This window comes from Vulpes vulpes, chromosome 15 (assembly GCF_048418805.1).
Source record: "Vulpes vulpes isolate BD-2025 chromosome 15, VulVul3, whole genome shotgun sequence".
NCBI lineage: Eukaryota > Metazoa > Chordata > Mammalia > Carnivora > Canidae > Vulpes > Vulpes vulpes.
In genome coordinates this window covers 39,966,189-39,986,852 of record NC_132794.1, presented here as the reverse complement: position 1 = coordinate 39,986,852, position 20,664 = coordinate 39,966,189, and the positions used below count along the sequence as shown (strand labels likewise).

The window sequence follows — 20,664 nt, the reverse complement described above, 5'->3', positions numbered from 1 at the left end:
TGCCCATTTCAGGATTAGATTGTTTGTTTCTTGGGTGTTGAGTTTAATAAGTTCTTTATAGATCTTGGATACTAGCCCTTTATCTGATACGTCATTTGCAAATATCTTCTCCTATTCTGTGTTGTCTTTTAGTTTTGTTGAATGTTTCTTTTGCTGTGCAGAAGCTCTTTATTTTGGTGAAGTCCCAATAATTCATTTTTGCTTTTGTTTCTCTTGCCTTCATGGATGTATCTTGAAACTTGTGGCCAAGTTCAAAAAGGGTGTTGCCTTTGTTCTCCTCTAGGATTTTGATGGATTCTTGTCTCACATTTAGATCTTTCATCATTTTTAGTTTATCTTTGTGTATGGTGCAGAGAGTCATCTAGTTTCATTCTTCTGCATGTGGATGTCCAATTTTCCCAGCACCATTTATGAAGAGACTGTCCTTTTTCCAGTAGATAGTCTTACGTGCTTCGTCAAATATTAGTTGACCATAAAGTTGAGGGTCCACTTCAGGATTCTCTATTCTGTTCCATTGATCTATGTGTCTGTTTTTGTGCCTGTACCACACTGTCTTGATGACCACAGCTTTGTAGTACTTCCTGATCTGACATTGTATTGCCCCCGGCTTTGGTTTCCTTTATCAATATTCCCCTGCCTATTCTGGGTCTTTTCTGATTCCACACAAATCTTAAGATGATTTATTACAACTCTCTGAAGAAAGTCCATGTATTTTGGATAGGGATTACATTAAATGTGTAAATTGTCCTGGGTAATATTGACATTTTCACAATATTAATTCTTCCAATCAATGAGCATGGAATATTTTTCCATCTCTTTGTGTCTTCCTCAATTTCTTTCATAAGTGTTCAGTGGTTTTTAGGGTATAGATCCTTTACCTCTTTGGTTAGGTTTATTCCTAGATATCTTATGCTTTTGGGTGCAATGGTAAATGGCATTGACTACTTAATTTCTCTTTCTTCAGTCTCATTGTAAGTGTATAGAAATGCCACTGACTTCTGGGCATTAATTTTGTATCCTGCCATGCTACCAAATTGCTGTATGAGTTCTAGCAATCTTGGGGTGGAGTCTTTTGGGTTTTCTATGTACAGTATCATGTCATCTGCAAAGAGGAAGAGTTGGACTTCTTCTTGGCCAATCTGATTACCTTTTATTTCTTTTGTTGCCTGACTGCCAAGGATAGGACTTCTAGTACTATGTTGAATAGCAGTGGTGAGAGTGGACATCTCTGGCGCCCTGGGCCAAAGGCAGGCGCTAAACCACTGCGCCACCCAGGGATCCCCTGTATTTCTTTAAATACACAGAAGCAGTCCAATTTTTAAATATGTCTGTTTCCTTGAGAATTTCTAGAAGGCTTTGTGTTTATACTTAGATACATATTTTCACTTATTTTATAGAATTTATGGTTATGTCTGTTTTTTATATTTTTCTCAGAACACTGATTTTATCCTACTTTTTATCTACTACTACTAATATTGAATAGCTTTTTTAAATTTCCAAGTACCACTTTTTCCACATATCATTGATTAGTGGGACATTTCTAACAGCCTAGAGAGCCTCTCTGTATTAATCTCTAGTTAAAACCAAACTGAATTGTGTCATTATGATTGCCTCAATTTTGCTTAATTTTAACTCTCAATACCTCCTCTCTTGGTAATACTGTTATTAAAGTATTAAGAATTTAAATATAGACTTCCTGATTCCATAGTCAATTTCTGTAGATGAGATCACATGATTTATAGTTGTGAATTTGATTACTTAATTATCTGTTTAATTTTGAGGTATCTGGACTTCTCTGACAATTAGTGGTATATCCTTAGGTGTTTTGATATCTATTTTTTGAGGAAATCTTGCTTCAGTAACATCTCTCAAAGTGTTTCCTACTTCTCAATGAAAAATTTACAAGTTATATTCCCAAGTATGGGAAAAGAAAACAGCTCTGAAGTATCTCTTCCATAATGTTAATCAGACTGATCAAAGAATACATACAAGCCTCCTTTATTTGTCAAACATACTTTTATTGAGTTTATGTTTTATTTTAGGCATTAAAATGCTTTAAAAAGGTAACCCTTTTTTAAAAAAGTAAGCTTTGGGAATTTAAAGATAATAAACACAAAACTTCAGTCTTCAATGCGTTTACCTAACTAACGTTCTAGGCTCCTGTCTCTGTCACACAAATTAGTTGCTGAAATTGCTTCTATAATTCACTTACTTTTTAAAAAGCAGTAAAAATAGGGGCACCTGGGTGGTGCAATCAGTTAAGCCTCTGATGCTTGGTTTTGGCTCATATGGTGATTTCAGGGTCCTGAGATCAAGCCCCACAGCAGATTCTTTGCCCAGTGTGGAGTATTCTTGAGATTTTCTCTCCTACTCCCTCTACCCCTCCTACCTTTGCTCACTTATGCTCTCTGTCTCTCTCAAAATAAATAACAAATATTTTTTAAAATTAAAAATTAAAAACTGTAAAAATAAAAATGCATTATTGTCCATTTCTATTTTGTGTCTAGTTAGTTCTTAACTTGAATGTCAATTCAATTTTCCCATCTTTGATTATAAAATTTTAGTAAGGACTACATAAGTTTATGAATTAGTATTAATATAATTCTGAGGATAACAAATGCCAAAAAGTTTTTTTTATGATAATGGTGATAATAATATAAACTGTGCCCCAGGTGGATAAAGATAAAAATGTCATGGCTCATTTCTATACACTTTCTAGCATCTTCCCTAAAGTGGTTATGGTAGACCATACTGTTGTTTCATTAAGGCATTTCAACCAGTTTAAATATCCACCATCAATATCTTTCTGTCATTGAAAACTCTAATGAATAAATAATAGTAAAGTCCTGTTATGAATCAAGCACCAGACTAAACATATTTGTATGTATTGCCATTTTTAGCTCTTACCAGAGCACTGTGAAGTAGGCATCATTCTATGCATGTTACAGCTAAGGAAATTAGGGCTGCAATAATTTAAATGACTTGCCTAAGATTCACTTGATTTGTAATTCAGAGAGTTAGTTGAACCCACACTATGAGGCAGTTGCTCTCTGAATTGCACTACTAGATGGTAGTGGTGTGATGAAGTGGTGAAGCCAACTAATATATCCTATTGGTTTGTTATACAGTTATATAAATTGGATTCACTCTAACTCATCTAATTGATAATCCTCTAAATATTTTGTAACTGTATGAAACACATATACATTCCTATTCAGGTCTTTGCAGACATCTGGTTAGAATGTGAAAGTTGAAAAGACAATAAAACCAGGCACAAGGGGATCCCTGGGTGGCTCAGCGATTTAGTGCCTGCCTTTGGCCCAGGACGCGATTCTGGAGATCAGGGACCGAGTCCCACATCAGGTTCCCAGCATGGAGCCTGCTTCTTCCTCTGCCTGTGTCTCTGCTTCTCTCTCTCTCTCTCTATGTCTATCATGAATAAATAAATAAATCTTAAAAAAAAACAGGCACAAGGTGGAGAAGAAAATGGTGAGACTTTGGAAAGGGTGGTTTGTACTAGTGTGTGACATCAAACAATGAAAAGAATGGATGGAATAAGATTTGATCAGATGAATGAGTAGAATGGAAGAACACAATTAATAGAAAAACAGAAAACAGATGCTTCGAGGAAAAGGAAGAAAAATGCAGAATAATTCAGTATGAAAGGAGTTTTTCTGATTTAATTATAGAGGCATAAATAGCATTATGACTTAATGAAGAAAACCAAACAATTAGGCTATCATCTTCTAACTCATTCATGAAAAAGTGATTATTTTAACTGCATATCGTCTGCTCTAAAAAATTCATTTCAACTGTTTATGTCTCCTGCTTTTTCCAAGTAAGTTCACTCCTGTCCCACAGTTTCCGCATGGCTGACTTGACCTCTTTGTTCCGAAGTGTGTAGATGAGGGGATTCAGCATGGGTGTAATAACATTGTAGAGTACAGACACCATTTTGTCCACAGAAAATGTGGAGAAGGGACGAGCATAGATGAAAATACAGGGTCCAAAGAAGAGTGTTACCACCATAAGGTGGGAGCCACAGGTGGCGAGTGCCTTTCGCCTTCCCTCCTTGGAGCGAATCTTGACCAGGATAGTGGAATAGGAAGAAAGCAGTACCACAAAGGAACTGGTAGAGATCAACCCACTGTTAGATACCATTAGCAATTCAATAACAAATGTGTCTGCACAGGCAAGTTTGATGACAGGCGGAACATCACAAAAGAAGTTGTCCACATGGTTTGGTCCACAAAAAGGCAAATGGATAGTGAGGATCATCTGGACAGTAGAGTGCACAAACCCTCCCATCCAGGAGGCAGCTACCAACATACAGCATAATCTTCGACTCATAATAGTGGTATAATGCAGAGGGCGACAAATTGCAACATAACGATCATAGGCCATTACTGTGAGCAGGAACATCTCAGCTGCCCCTACAAAATGCAGAAAGAAGAGCTGCACGATGCATTGGTCATAGCGAATGAGCTTCTCATTATTCAGAAGATCAGCCAGAAGCTTAGGGGTAGTTACTGTTGAATAACATAAGTCCAGGAAAGAGAGGTTGCCAAGAAGGAAATACATGGGTGATGAATTCAGATAGTTATCAGAGGCCACTGTGACCATAATGAGCACATTGCCTACCCAAGTGGACACGTAGAAGAAAAGAAATAGTACAAATAACCCTGCCTCAATAGATGGGGTCTGTGAGAAGCCTGCCAGGACAAAGTTTCTCACCATCTCTGTTTGGTTTTCATCCATTTGACCTGGCTCCTTGATTAAAGAAATTAAACAAGGGGCATTAGTAACATTGAAAGTGAATGAGATATTTCACACAAAATGCAAGAATCTTCCCATTTCAAAGTAAATATTTCTCTCTAGGATATATCCTCATTGATTATGTAAAATAAATTATTTTATCCTTAGCTGATATTGAATATATATTCTCCAATAAGTTCCAACTTTAAGACAATAATGAAGTAGTCAAGATATTTTGGAACATGAAGTCTTCTATTTTCAATTTGATGCATTTCTGTCTTTCATCAATCAGTATTCTCCTTCTCTCTTCATTTTTACATTCAGTCTCTAAGACATAAGTTACATTTCTCTGAGATACTAGTTTTTTAATAAAAATACTTAGGAAAAAGCCTTGAAGGTAGAATTTAAGATTCCATGGAACAGGCATTAGAATCTGTAAAGGTTTTACCTGGGTTGGGAAATTACCCTGTGTGGTTAGACTGCTATAGTAACCCTGTGAGCCTTTCTTTCACTGTAACTCTTGTGGAGCTCCATCTCTGTACATGGCTGGAGGAAGGATCACATTCCACTTTGAGCTTATTGCTAGTTCATTGATCCCCACTTGAGTTTCCTGAATGTCTGCCCATTTATACTACATTTATGTCCAGCTTATTATTGTGTATAATACATTTCTCATTTTAAGTACTAGCTGTGTACATATCAGCACAGATTATGCTCTTAATGTTATAAATAGAATGATAAAAGGGTGATTTAGAAACTCAGGTGTTTTCCCTCTTTTATCCTATCAAATTGAGTAAAAAGAAATAAAAGAATTAGCATTCCAGGGAGTGTATGTTTGTATTTTTTATGCATTTATTGAATGATGCTACTGTATGAGATGAAATAGGTGATAGTCCTATGAGGAATGTGGAGACTCATGTTAGCTGCTGTTGACTCAAATTCTACAGTTCTACAACACAGAAATATTTTTAGCAATCAAGATATATAATAATTTAAAATTCAGATACTGGTGAATTTTCTTTATCTCATTCTAATTTATGCCTCCTCTATAAACTGAGTATTTTTATGTAGGCAACTCAATAAGAATAAAAGTTTTGAAAAAGAAAATTAATTTTAAATTATATAAAGCTTATTTTAAATAAAACTAAAATTTACATATGTCAGGAGAAATATGCTAACAATTTTAAATATAAAAAAATAATATGAAGAAAAATCCCAAAATGCAAATACTATTTTGTTAAAATGATGTTTGCAAAAAGATTCATCAATCTGAGAAAACGATTGCATAATGAAGGGATAGTCACCAAATTACATTTAAAATATGACAGAATCCTGGGATCCCTGGGTGGCTCAGCGGTTTAGTGCCTGCCTTCGGCCCAGGGCGTGGTCCTGGAGTCCCAGGATCAAGTCTCACACTGGGCTCCCTGCGTGGAGCCTGCTTCTCCCTCTGTCTGTGTCTCTGCCTCTCTTTTTGTGTGTCTCTCATGAATAAATAAATAAATAAATGAATAAAAATATTTAAAAACATAATAAATAAAATATGACAGAATCTATATACATAGGGTGCCTGGGTGGCTCAGAGGGTTAAGTGTCTGCTTTCAACTCAGGTCATGGTCCCACAGTCCTGGGATCCAGCCCCTTGTTAGGCTCCTGCTCAGTGGGGAGTCTGCTCCTCTCTCTCCCTTCACTTGTGTGTGTGCATGTGCTCTCTCTCTCAAATAAATAAAAACAATTTTTTAAAAAATCTATACACACAGGAAAATAAAACTATAAGCCACAAGATTAAAGGCCAAGGCAACAGCCTTCATAAATGTTGGCTTTGACAATTGGGACTTTCTTTTTATTTATTAATAGCTTCAAATTTGCTACAGGGAACTCTTATATTTATGATAAATACTTGAATTTTCTATGAGTTTGTGTGGTTATGCATATCCACAGGTCCTAGGACTATTTTACTTTTATATGAAAAATTTGATATTTGGAATTTGTTCCTTTTCTGCAACTTAGTTATTATTAATTTACAGTTACTAAATTTCAGCTAATTTATTAGCTAACCTTTCATTATAATCCATGTAACTTTTTTTGAGAGTAATAGTTGTATTTGTGTACATCAAACCCAGATTTATGAAAAACAAGTTTTCAATGATGGATTAGGTTTCCAAGAAGTATTTTGCTATTTAATTTTTAAAGTTTTAAATTTTTTTCTGATTAAAAAATAATCAGTGTTTTTTGCTGAAATTTAGAAACATGAAAAACATGAAGGAATTAATTATCCAACACCAAAATGGAACACTATTAACTTTAGCTAGTCATATATTCTCAAAACCTTTGCTAAATGCATTACTAATTTATATAATGGATATACTATTATAAATGCAATGTGATATATTACTGAAAATACATAATTACTATGAAATACTGATTTTACAAGTGGGTACAGATAACAGGAACATGAGGGAAAAAAGGCTTTCAGTAGATTGGATCTTAAGTCAGATTACACACCTCTGTCCTTAAAGTAGAGATTCTTAGGTCTTGGAGTTAGACATGTCTGGCCTGTTAGCAAAAATACAGATATCTAGACACTATCGAACCAAGAAGATAAATAAATTAAATGGAACCCCCTGGTCGCACTAGCCATCGTTAGGAAATTTCGATGTTTAGGGATTTAGGGATTCAGAAACTTGCAGTCAAATCACAAAGGGAATCATTAAAAAATTTAATAACAATCTTTTGTCAGAAATTATGGAACATGGAAGTATGTGTGTTTGGGGGCTATAGTGGGATGTGAGGGTAAAAGCCAATGGTAAGAAAAAGAATAAAAAAGAAAAAAATATGACAGTTGGAATAATGTCATCTGGGTTATATTGAGAAGTGAGTGTTTCCAACACTGAAGTATTCAAGATTGATGGTAAGGATAACGAAGCAATAAGCAAAATTTGGCTGCAGGTGCCTTCCCAAAAGCAGAACAGCTTTGCTTTCATGGCTTTCTCCACATAGAGCACCTTCTCTAATCAGAATTTTTTAAAAGACTTTATTTGACACAGAGCATAGGCAGGGGGAATGGCAGGCAGAGAGAGAAGGAGAAGGAGGCTTCCCCATGAGCAGAGGGCCCAACAAAGGAGCTTAATCCCTGGATCCCAGGGTCAGGACCTGAGCTCAACGCAGATATTTAACCAACTGAACCCCCAGCTCACCTCTAATCAGAATTTTTTACTTTAGATTTAATTTTTCCAAATAACAGGATTATAGGGATCCCTGGGTGGCGCAGCGGTTTGGCGCCTGCCTTTGGCCCAGGGCGCGATCCTGGAGACCCGGGATCGAATCCCACGTCGGGCTCCCGGTGCATGGAGCCTGCTTCTCCCTCTGCCTGTGTCTCTGCCTCTCTCTCTCTCTCTGTGACTATCATAAATAAAAAAATAAAAAAATAAAAAAAGTCAATAACAGGATTATATAAAGTAACAAAAATCTCTCCTTTCTTTCACTGCCTCTATTCCACTGTGTGAGGTGGGGAAAAGAGAGAGGAAGAGAGGAGAGATTCATGGATATGTCTCCATGTGATATATGTAGTTGTAACTCCTTTTTAACTGATACATGATATTTTTAAAACATGGGTATGCTATAATGACCTACTCTTAATAGCATGTAGATTATCTATTATTATTCTTATAAATAGTGCTGCAATAAAAACAATGTTGAATTTTTAATTTTGTTCATAGTTCCTTAGACATTTATTATTATTATTATTATTAATTTTGATTTTGAAGATTTTATTTTTTTGAAGATTTTATTTTTACGGAATCTCTATACTCAACATGGGTCGAACTCACAACCCCAAGGTCAAGAGTCACAAGCTCCACCAGCTGAGCCAGCCAGGTGGCCCTGTGTGAGTCCTTTATTTAATTTATTTATTTTTGTATATTTTGTATTGGAGTTCGATTTGCCAACATATAGCATAACACCCAGGGCTCATCCCATCAAGTGCTCCCCTCAGTGCCTGTCACCCAGTCACCCCATCCCCCCCACCCACCTCCCCTTCCACTACCCCTTCCTTGTTCATTTCCCAGAGTTAGGAGTTTCTCATGTTCTGTCACCCTCACTGATATTTCCCACTCATTTTCTCTCCTTTCCCCTTTATTCCCTTTCACTATATTTTATATTCCCTAAATGAATGAGACCGTATAATGTTTGTCCTTCTCCAATTGACTTACTTCACTCAGCATAATACCCTCCAGTTCTATCCACGTTTATTATTTGTAAGGAGGCCTGAATGTGAAATTTATGAGGCAGATGTTGACAGAATTTTTTTCTCCCGAAGTAGCAATACTACCTTATGCTCCCATGAATAATATACATGGCACTAATTTCATACTTCTCAACACTGGATAATATCAGCCATTACTGTTATTTAATTTTAATTTTACAGATGTGATGGATAAAAATGATACCCTGTTATCTTAATTTGCATTTGCCTTATCAGCTGTGTGAATGAACATTTTAAGCTTTTTATGTTACATATTCTGAAGATTTCATGTTCATGTTGTCATTTTACATACTGTTTTATGTTTTCATTATTAATGTACAGAAGTTCGCTAGATTTCAAAGGTATTGCATGATGCAAATGTTTGAAACATTTACCTTTAGTGTAAATTTGCAATTAATTGAATTTTTACTTATGTAAACTTCCAAACAAATGGAGGAATAGAACAATATTACATCAGAGACATCCTCATACCACCCTCTCAATCAGTACCCCTAAGGTTAACTTTTTTTAAGACTTCTATCACCTTTGATTAATTTTTTACTTCATCTAAATGAGATTACATGATACATGCTCTCTCTATATTTGATTACTTGACACTATGTTTGTGAAATTCATCCAAACTATATTATTATCAGTATTTGTCATTTTTATTGCCAATGAATTGTAAATTGTTTCCATTGTATGAACATACAATAATTTACACGAGGCACTGTTGGACTTCTGGGTGGTTTCTCATTTTTGGAAGATACAACTATAAATGTTATGAGCATTCCTATATATGTTCATTGAAGGACACAACACTTCTTACCATTGGATGTTATATTAAGTGGGACTTTTTAAACCTACAGTAGATACTGATTTAATATTAGAAACCATCAGACATGCTTCAGCTGGGATTGTCCTAGTTTACAGTCTCCCAGCATTGTAAGCATTTCTGTGGCTCCACATCCTCCTCAACACTTGTCAGTATCCATCCTTAAAAATAGATGTGTTTTAGGGGCTCCTGAGTGGTTCAGTCAGCTAAGTGTCCAACTCTTAGTTTTGGCTCAGGTCACGATCTCAAGATCCTGAGATCGAGCCCCATGTGGTACTGCTTAAGACTCTTTCCCTCTCCCTCTTCCCCTCAAGCACTCTCTCTAAAATAAATACATCTTTAAAAATATATATATATATATACACATGTATTTTAGCCATTCTACTGGGTGTGTAGTTCTATGTAATTGTGCTTTAATTTGCATATTCCTGATAAGTAAAGATGGTGAACACATTTTTCATGTGGAAATTTATTTTTATTTTTTTATTTGAATGTAATTGGCATTCAATGTTACATTAGTTACAGGTGTTTAGTGTAGTGGTTCAGCCAGGCTATATGCTGTGCTGTGCTCACCACAGGTGTAGCTACCATCACCATACATCACTATCGCAATACCATTGACTGTACTCCCCATGCTGTACCTTCCATCCCAATGACTTACTCATTGCATAAGTGGAAGCCTGTGCCTCCTATTCCCCATTCACCCATTTTGCCCATTCCCCTCATTCTCCTCCCCTATGACAGCTATGTTTACTATCTGTATTTATGGCTCTGTTGCTGCCTTTTATTTGGAAATCTTTCTCATGAAGTATCCATTCAAATTGTTTCCTCAGTTGTTAGATGGATATGTGCATTACTTTTATTGACACTATACAAAAAATATATATAATAAAATCCTTAGCTGAATATTTATTTGCAATGATCTAATCCTTCTGATGATTTACCTTTTTACTTTCTTACTGGTGTATTTTAGTAAATAGAAGTTCTTTAATGATGTCAAGTTTTTTTATATATATGGTTAAAGATATTTCTATTTTAAGAAATTGTCTCTCTGAAAGTCATGAGAATATTCTCCTGTAAACTAGATACTTAAATATTTTGGCTTTCACGTTTGGAAATTTGATCTATTTTAAATTAAATTTTGTGTGTGGTGTGAGATAGTTTTATTTTCTTTATGGATGTTCAGTTGACCTAAAAACATGTATTAAAAAGACTATTAATTTCCCATTGGGTTGCAATGGAGGCTATCTGATAGATACCATATCTGTGAAACTTTGGGTCTCCATTTCAATCTGCTGTGTTAGATTTCTGTTCTTTTGCTAATAAGCACTGTCCTAATCACGTTAGGCTTTATACTAAATCTTGATATTTGATACTGTAAATTTTACTTCATTGTTCTATAATGTTGCTTTGTGTATTCTAGGTCCTATGTATTTTCACCTATAGTTTAGAATCAATATCTCAATTTATTTAAACATACTTACAAGGATATTGATTGGGATATTAGTATATCAATAGATAAGTTTGGGGACAATTGCTATATAATAACATTGAGTTTTATGATACTTAAATATTTTAATCTTTTTATTTAATTTCTCTTAGTTATGTGTTTTAGTGTTGAGAGGAAAGGTCTTGTATCATTTTTTGTTGTTTTTTTCATTTTATGACATTTTTAAACTATTGTAAATTTGTGTCCCTTAATTTTTTTCTAGATTGGTTGTAGCAACTTTGCTAAATTCACATAGCACAGATATTGCATTGAATCTGTGGTTCACTGTTAGTAGTGTAGATATCTCAATAGTACTTCCAATCCATGAATGCAGGGTGTATTTACATTTATTCATGTCTATAATTTCTTTAATAAATGTGTATAGTTTTCAGTGTGTTAAGTCTTTCACCTCCTTGGTTAGATTTTTTCCTAAGTATTTTTGATGCTATTGCAAATGAAATTGATTTCTTAATTTCCTTTTTGGGCTGTTTATTGTTAGTATATAGAAATACAAGTGATTTTTCTTTTCATTTTTATTTAAATTCCAGTTAACATACAGTGTAATATTAGTTTCAGGTGTAAAATTTAGTGATTCAACACTTACATACATCACCCAATGCTTATCACAGCAACTGCAACTGATTTATGTCTGTTGGTTTTATGTCCTACAAATTTGCTGAATTTGTTTCTTAGTTTCAAAAGTAGTTTTGATGAAATCTTTGTGATTTTCTACATATAAGATCATGTAGTCTACAAACATATTTTATTTCTTCCTTTCCAATGTGGATGCTTTTTCTCTCCTTCTTGCATAATTGCTTTGGATTATAATTCCAATATTATGTTGAGTAGAAGTGATGGGAATGGACATTTTCCCCTTATTCCTGATTCAGAGGGAAAGCTTTTAGTGTTTCATCACTGTAATGTTAGCTGTAGCTTTCCATAAATGTATTGTTGAAGTACCTTGCTTCTTCTATTCTTATTCCTTGTTTTTGCTTCTAAATTTTTATTTTTATTGATGTATAAGTGACACACAATTGTTATATTGTTTTGGATTACAACATCTTAATTCACAATTCTATATAGTACTCTATACCAAATAAATTCAATTACCATCTGTCATCATACGTTATTACAATATTATTGACTATATTCTTTAAGCTATATTTTTCATACCTATCACATTTATTTTATAACTGGAAGTTGCTATCTTTTAATATCCTTCATCTGTTTCACCTATCCCCCATACTCCTCCCCCCTGGCAATCATTAGTTTCTTCTCTGTATTTAAGAGTCTCTTTTTTTGTCCATTTCTGTGGTTTTTATGATTTCACAAGTAAGTGAAATCATATGGTATTTATCTTTGACTTATTTCACTTAGCATAATACCTTCTGGATCCATCCATGTTGTCACAAATGGTGATATTTCATTCCTTTTTATGCCTGAGTTATATTGTTATGTATATATATCCATTCATCTATTGATAGACACTTGGGTTACCTCCATATCTTGGCGACTGTAAAGAATCCTGAAGTGAATGTAGGGTACCTATATCTTTTCAAATTAGTGTTTTTGTTTTCTTTGGGTAAATACCCAGAATTGGAATTACTGGACCATAAGGTAGCTCTATTTTTAATTTTGTGAAGAGACTCCATGCTGTTTTCCATAGTGGTTTCGCCAATTTACATTTCCACCAACAGTGCAAGAGAGCTCCCTTTTCTCCATATCATCTCCAACACGTGTTATTCTTGTCTTTTTTTTATACTGGCTGTTCCAGCAAGTGTGCAATGATATCTCATTGTGGTTTCGATTTGCATTTCAGGAGTGATTAATGATGTTGACCATCTTTTCCTGTGTGTTTCTGGCCATCTGTATGTCTTCTCTGGAGAAATGTTAATTCAAATCATCTGCTGCTTTATTAATTGTTTTTGTTGTTATTTGTTATTGAGTGGTGTGTTTTTGAAATACATTTTGGACATCAACCCCTTATTAAATATATTGTTTTATAAATTTCTTCTATTCTGGAGCATGCCTGTCATTTTGTTAGTGGTTTCCTTTATTTTACAGAAGATTTTAAGGTGACGTAATCCCATTTGTTTATTTTTGCTTTTGTTACCCTTTACTATTGTGGTCAGAAAAGATGCTTGATAGTTTTCCTAAATTTCAGTTTTCTTAAATTTATTGAGACTTGTTTTTTGGTCTAATAGGATCAGTTCTTTATAACATTTCATTTGAATTTGAAAAGAATGTGTATTTTGCTATTTTTCGATGGAATGATCAGTATGTATCTATTAAGTCTATCTATTCTAATGTGTCATTTAAGGCTAGTGTTTCCTTACTGATTTTATATCTGAATAATCTATCCACTGACATAAAGACCTCTATAGTTATTGTTTTGCTATTTCTCCCATTATGTCTGTTAATATTTGCTTTATATATTTATGTTCTCTTGTGTTGGGCTTAAACTGTTACATCCTCTTGTTAGAATGATTCTTTTATCATTATATAATATCCTTCTTTGTCTCTTTTTATACTCTTTGTTTTAAAGTCTATTTTATCTGTTAGGAGTATTGCCATCCAGCTTTCTTTGTATTCCCATTTGCATGATTCTTTTTCCATCTCCTCAGACTCCCCAGGGATCCCCTCATTTCTGTTTTATTAATTGTGTTCTTGGGCAGCCGGGGTGGCTCAGCGGTTTAGCGCCGCCTTTGGCCCAGGTTGCGATCCTGGAGACCCGGAATCAAGTCCCACGTCAGGCTCCCTGCATGGAGCTTGATTCTCCCTCTGCCTGTGTCTCTGCCTCTCTCTGTCTCTCATGAATAAATAAATAAAATCTTTTTAAAAATTGTGTTCTTGCTGGTTTTGTATTGTAATTCCTCTGTTCCTTTTTTCTTCTCTTTCTCTCTTCCCTTGTAGTTTGTTGTTTTAGTATTTATTTTTTCTTTTGTATATTCACTATAAGTTTTTTCCTTTGTAGTTACAGTAAGGTTCATATAAAATATTTTGTGTACACAAGTCTCTTGTAAGTTAATTTTGAGGGGGATCCCTGGGTGGCTCAGTGGTTTAGCACTTGCCTTCCACCCAGGGTGTGATCCCAGAGTCCCGGGATCGGGTCCCACATTGGGCTCCCTGAATGGAGCCTGCTTCTCCCTCTGCCTATGAATCTGCCTCTCTCTGTGTGCGTCTGTGTAATTAAAAAGTTAATTTTGAACACATTTCAAAGCTTTATATTTTTGCTCTCCACCCACATTTTATTTTCTTGATGATGCATTTATCATTCCTTGTTATATATATAGTAACTAATTGTAATTTTAATAAATTATACCTCTTTTTTTACCCTTCATACTAGCTTTATAAGTGGTTGATCCCCACATTTATTGCTTATTTACCACTTGAGTCAGATTTTTAATTTCGTATGCTTTTCATTTTATTAATTAGTGCGTTTTATTTTTAGCTTATATAAGTCCCTTTAACATTCTTGGAAAACTGATTTAGTGGTGATAAACTCCTTTAGCTTTTGTTTATCTGGAAAACTCTTAATCTCTCTTTCAATTCTGAATGATAATCTTGATGGATGGAGAATTCTTGATTGGCATTTTTTTCCTCTCAGCACTTTGAATGTCTCATACCATTCCCTTCTGGCCTGTAAAGCTTCTGCTGAAAACTCTGCTCATAGCCTTGAGGGGTTTTCCTTGTATGCAGGATATTGCTTTCGCCTTGTTGCTTTCAAGAGTCTGTCTTTACCCTTAACTTTTATCACTTTTTAATAATGTGGCTCAGTGTTTTTAGATACATCTTCTTTTGAACTCTCTGAGTTTCCTGGGGATGTCTGTTTTCTTCAGATTAGGGAAGTTTTCATCCATTATTTCTCTTCTCCCTCTGGGACCACAATAGAGACATTGTTACCCTCCTTCATATTGTTCCAGTGGTCCTGTAAGTTATCCTGAATTCTTTTCTTTTTTTAAATTTAAATGCAGTTAGCCAACATATAGTACATCAATAGTTTCACATGTAGTTTTCAATAATTCGACAGTTGCATGTAATACTCAGCTCTTCCCATTACGTGCTCTGTTTAATGTGTTTAATTTAATCACTCAGTACTTCGTCCCCCACCACCTCTCCTTCAGCAATTCTTAATTTCTCAGAATTAGGAGTCTCTTATGGTTTGTCTCCCTCTCTGACTTTTTCCCATTCAGTTTCCCTCCTTCCCCCTATGTTCCTTTGCATTAATTCTTATATTCCACATATGAGTGAAACCATATGATAATTATCTTTCTCCAATAGACTTATTTCTCTCAGCATAATGTCCTTCAATTCCATCCACATCGATGTAAATGGTAGGATTCATCCTTTCTCATGGCTGAGCAATATTCCATTGTGTGTGTGTGTGTGTGCGTGTGTGTGCGCATGTGTGTACCACATCTTCTTTACCCACTTATCTATTGAAGGACATCTCAGTTCTTTCCACCGATTGGCTATTGTGGACATTGCTATAAACATTGGAAGCAGGTGCCACTTTGGATCACTACATCTGTATCTTGGGATAGATACCCAGTAGTGCTTTTGCTGTGTCACCAGGTAACTCTATTTTTAACTTCTTGAGGAACCTCCGCACTGCTTTCTAGAGTAGCTGTCACAGCTTGCATTCCCACAACCCTATAGGAGGGTTCTCCTTTCTCCATATCCTTACCAAAATTTGTTGTTTCCTGTCTTTCTAACTGTAGGCATTCTCTCTGGTATAAAGTGGCATCCCATTGTGGTTTTGATTTGTATTTCCCTAATGACAAGTGTTGTGGAGCATTTTTTTCTTGTGGGTGGCCATTTTTATATTTTCTTTTGAGAAACATCTGTTCATGTTTCTTGCCTATTTCTTAACTGGATTATTTGTTTTTGGGTGTTGAGTTTGATAAGTTCTTTATAGATCTTGGGTACTAGCCCTTTATCTAATGTGTCATTTGCAAATATCTTCTCCCATTCTGTACATTGTCTTTTAGTTTTGTTGACTGTTTCCTTCGCTGTGCAGAAGCTTTTAATCTTGGTGAAGTCCCAGTAGTTCATGATTGCTTTTGTATCCCTTGCCTTTAGAGACATGTCTTGTAAGAAGTTGTGGCCTGTGTTCTCCTCTAGGATTTGGATGGATTATCTTTATTCCATCGTGTATTCTTTCCTGTTTTGTCAAAGATTAGTTGACCATGTAGTTGAGGGTCAATTTCTTAGTTCTATGTTCTTTTCCATTGATCTAGGTGTCTGTTTTTGCACCAGTACCACACTGTCTTGATGATCACAGCTTTGTAAACAGCTTGAAATCCAGCAATGTGATGCCCCTAGCTTCGGTTTTCTTTGTCAACATTATTCTTGGCTACTGGGAGTCTTTTCTGGTCCCATACAAATTTTAGGATTACTTGCTCCAGATCTGTGAAGAAAGTCCTTGATATTTTGACAGGGATTGCATTGAACATGCAAAATGCCCTAAGTAGTATAGACATTTTCACAATATTTATTCTTCCAATCCATGAGCATGGAATATTTTTCCATCTTTTTGTGTCTTCCTCAGTTTCTATCCTAAGTGTTCTGTAGTTATTAGAGTATAGATCCTTTGCCCCTTTGGTGAGGTGTATTCCTAGGTATCTTATGGTTTGGAGTGCTATTTTAAGTAGCATTGATTCCTTAATTTCTTTTTCTTCAGTCTCATTGTTAGTGGATAGAAATGTAACTGATTTCTGTGCATTGACTTTGTATCCTGCACATTGGTAAATTGCTGTATGAGTTCTAGCAAATTTGGGGTGGAGTCTCTTGGGTTTTCCACATAAAAGCATCATGTCATCTGTGAAGAATGAGATTTTGACTTCTCTGCCAATGTGAATACCTTTTATTTCTTTTTGTTGTCTGACCACTGAGCTTAGGACTTCTAGTACTATGTTGAACAAAAGTTGTGATAGTGGACATTCCTGACTTAGGGGAAAAGCCTTCAATTTTTCCCCATTGAGAATGTTATTCACTGTCGGCTTTTTATAGATGCTTTTATGATATTGAGGTACGTTCCTTCTGTTCCTACACTGTGGAGAGTTTTAATCAAGAAAGGATGCTGTAGTTCATCAAATGCTTTTTCTGCATCAGTTGAGATCATATGTTTCTTTTCTTCTATTAATGTGATCTATCATGTTGATTCATTTACAAATTTAAGCCACCTTTGCATCACAGGAAAAAAATCCTACTTGGTTGGGATGAATAACCCTTTTAATGTACTGTTAGATCCTATTGGCTAGTATCTTGGTGAGTATTTTGACATCCATATTCATGGATTGATATTGGTCTATAATTCTTTTGGTGAAGTCCTTTTCTGGTTTGAGGATCAAGGTATCCTGGCCTCACAGAATGAATTTGGAAGTCTTCCTTCCATTTCTATCCTTTGAAACAGCTTTAGTAGAATAGGCATTGTTTCTTCTTTAAATGTTTGGTACAATTTCCCTGGGAAGCCATCTGGCCCTGGACTTTTGTGTCTTGGGAGGTGTTTGATGACTGCTTCAATTTTCTCACTGGTTATTGGTCTGTTCAGGTTTTCTATTTCTTCCTGTTTCAGTTTTGATAGTTTATAGGTTTTCAGGAATGCACCCATTTCTTCCATATTGCCTAATTTGTTGACATATAGTTGCTCATAATATGTTCTTAAAATCATTTGTATTTTCTTAGTGTTGGTCATGATCTCTCCTCTTTAGTTTATTATTTTAATTTGGGTCTTTTCTCATTTCTTTTTGATAATTCTGGCTAGGGGTTTATTGCTTTCAATTCAACCAGCTCATATTTTCATTGATCTATTCTACTGTTATTCTGGTTTCTGTTTCATTGTTTTCTGCTCCAATCATTATTATTTCTCTTCTCCTGCTTGGTTTAGGCTTTATTTGCTGTTTTGTCTCCTGCTCCTTTCCATGTAAAGTTAGCTTGTATATCTGAGATTTTTTTTATTTTTTTGATAGAGGCTTGAAGTGAAACATCCTTCCCTTTGAGAACCACCTTTGCCATATCCTAAAGATTTTGAACAGTTGTGTTTTCATTTTAATTTATTTCCATGAATTTTTAAAATTCTTCTTTAATTTCCTGGTTGACCTATTGATTCTTTAGTAAGATTCTCTTTAACCTACAAGTGTTTGAATTCCTTCCAAGTTTCCTCTTGCGATTGAGTAACAGTTTCAAAGCATTGTGGTCTGAAAGTATGCAGGGAATAATACAAGTCTTTTGGTACTAGTTGAGAACTGATTTGTGACCCAGTTTGTGGTCTACTCTGGAGAAAGTTCCATGTGCAGTTGAGAAGAATGTATATTCTGTTGCATTAGAATGGAATGTTCTGTATATATCTGTGAAGTCTGTCTGGTCCAGTGTGTCATTCAAAGCCCTTGTTTTTTTGTTGATCTTCTGCTTAGGTGATATCTTCATTGCTGTGAGTGGGGTGTTGATGTTCCCTACTATTAATCTATTATTATCTTTACTTTGGTTATTAATTGGTTATGTTTGGGTGCTTCTACATTAGAAGCATAAATATTTATAATTGTTATTTATTCTTGTTGGATAGACCCTTAAAGTATGATATAGTGTCCCTCTTCATCTCTTACTACAATCTTTGGTATAAAATCTAATTTGTCTGGTATGAGAATTGCTACTCCATCTTTCTTTTGATGTCCATATCATGGTAAATGATTCTCCACCCTCTCATTTTCTCTTCAGAGGTTCCTTTAGGTCTAAAATGATTCTCTTATAGACAGCATATGGATGGCTTTTGCTTTTTTACTCAATCTAATACCCTAGGTCTCTTGATTGGAGCATTCAGCCCACTTATATTCAGAGTAACTATTGAAAGATATGAATTAGTGCCATTATATTACCTGTACAGTCCCTGTTGCTATAGATTGTCTCTGTTTCTTTCTGGTCTATGTTACACTTGGGCTCTTTCTTTGCTTACAGGATCCCCCTTAATATTTCTTGCAGGACTGGCTTGGTGGTCACATGCTCTTTCAGTTCTGTCTGTCTTGGAAGCTTTTTATATCTCCTTCTATTTTGAATGACAGTTTTGCTGGGTAAAGTATGCTTGGCTGTATATTTTTCTCATTGGGTTATCTTAAATAAAGCATGCCAGTCCTTTCTAGCCTGCCAGGTGTCTGTGGACAGGTCTGTCAATCTAATATCTCTGCTTCTGTATGTTATGAATCTCTTGTCTTGAGCTGTTTTGGGGATTTTCTCTTTATCTCTGAAGTTTGCAAGCTTCACTCTTATATGTCAGGGTATTGATCTATTTTTATCGATTTTGGGAGGAGTCCTCTCTACCTCTTGGATATGAATGCCTGTTTCTTTCCTCATGTTATGGAAGTTCTCAGCTATGATTCTTCATATGCCTTTTCTCCCCCCCCCCTCTCTCTCTCTCTGTCTCTCTCTCTCCCCACCTCCAGGCACTCCAATAATTTTGATGTTGGTTCTTTCATGGCATCGTTAATTTCTTCAAGCTACTCCTCATGGGTTATTAGTTGTTTTTCTCTGTTTTACTCAGCTTCCTTCCTTTCCATTAACTTGTCTTCTATCTCACTTATTTTTTCTTCTGCCTCATTACCCTATCTGTAAAGCATCCAATTTATTTTTTTAAAGCATCCAATTTAGACTGCACCCCAATTCGAGTATTTTTAATTTCTGACTGATTAGATCTCATTTCTTCACTAAGAGATTCTCTAGTGTCTTTTATGCATTTTTCAAGCCTAGCTAGTAATGTAATTGTTATCCTGAATTTCATTTCTGACATTTTAATTAAATCCACATCCATTAGATCTGTGGCAGAGAGTACTACCTTTGGTTCTCTCTTTTGTTGTGAACGCCTCCAAGTTTTTTTATACAGAGAATGGATCATCAAGTGAACAGAATAAAAAATAACCAGAGGGATGCCTGGATGGTTCAGCGGCTGAAATCTGCCTTCAGCTCAGGGCATTATCCTGGAGTCCAGGGATCAAGTACCACATCAGGCTTCCAGCATGGAGCCTGCTTCTCCCTCTACCTGTGTCTCTGCCTCTTTGTGTTTGTGTGTCTCTCATGAATAAATAAATAAAAATCTTTAAAAAAAAAAACAACCACAACCCAAGCAAACACACACTAGACTAATCTGATTAGGTCATAAACAGAAAATAAATAAATAAATAAATAAATAAATAAATAAATAAATAAATAGCAAAAGAAAAAACAAAGGGTGAGAGAGAATATAAACTCACGGGGTGAACAAAATAGGGTAATCCACTTGTTCCTGAGTTTTGGTCTGTGTGTTAAAAGACACTAAAACCCAAAATTGCAAAGAAAGCAGAATATGTATATATATAG

At 35.2% G+C, this 20,664-nt stretch overlaps 1 protein-coding gene across 1 annotated transcript; it reads right to left on the bottom strand.

The window, feature by feature from the left end:
• Window positions 1–3,816: 3,816 nt before the first annotated feature.
• On the bottom strand, window positions 3,817–4,758 carry LOC112919790 (olfactory receptor 4Q2). Its single transcript, XM_025998313.1, has one exon. The coding sequence runs from the start codon at window positions 4,756–4,758 to the stop codon at window positions 3,817–3,819; it is 942 nt and encodes a 313-aa protein (XP_025854098.1).
• Window positions 4,759–20,664: the final 15,906 nt, after the last annotated feature.

What these genes read in the sequence shown, in the direction of transcription:
- LOC112919790 (XM_025998313.1), bottom strand. Translation starts at nt 4,758, where the DNA reads ATGGATGAAAACCAAACAGAGATGGTGAGAAACTTTGTCCTGGCAGGC.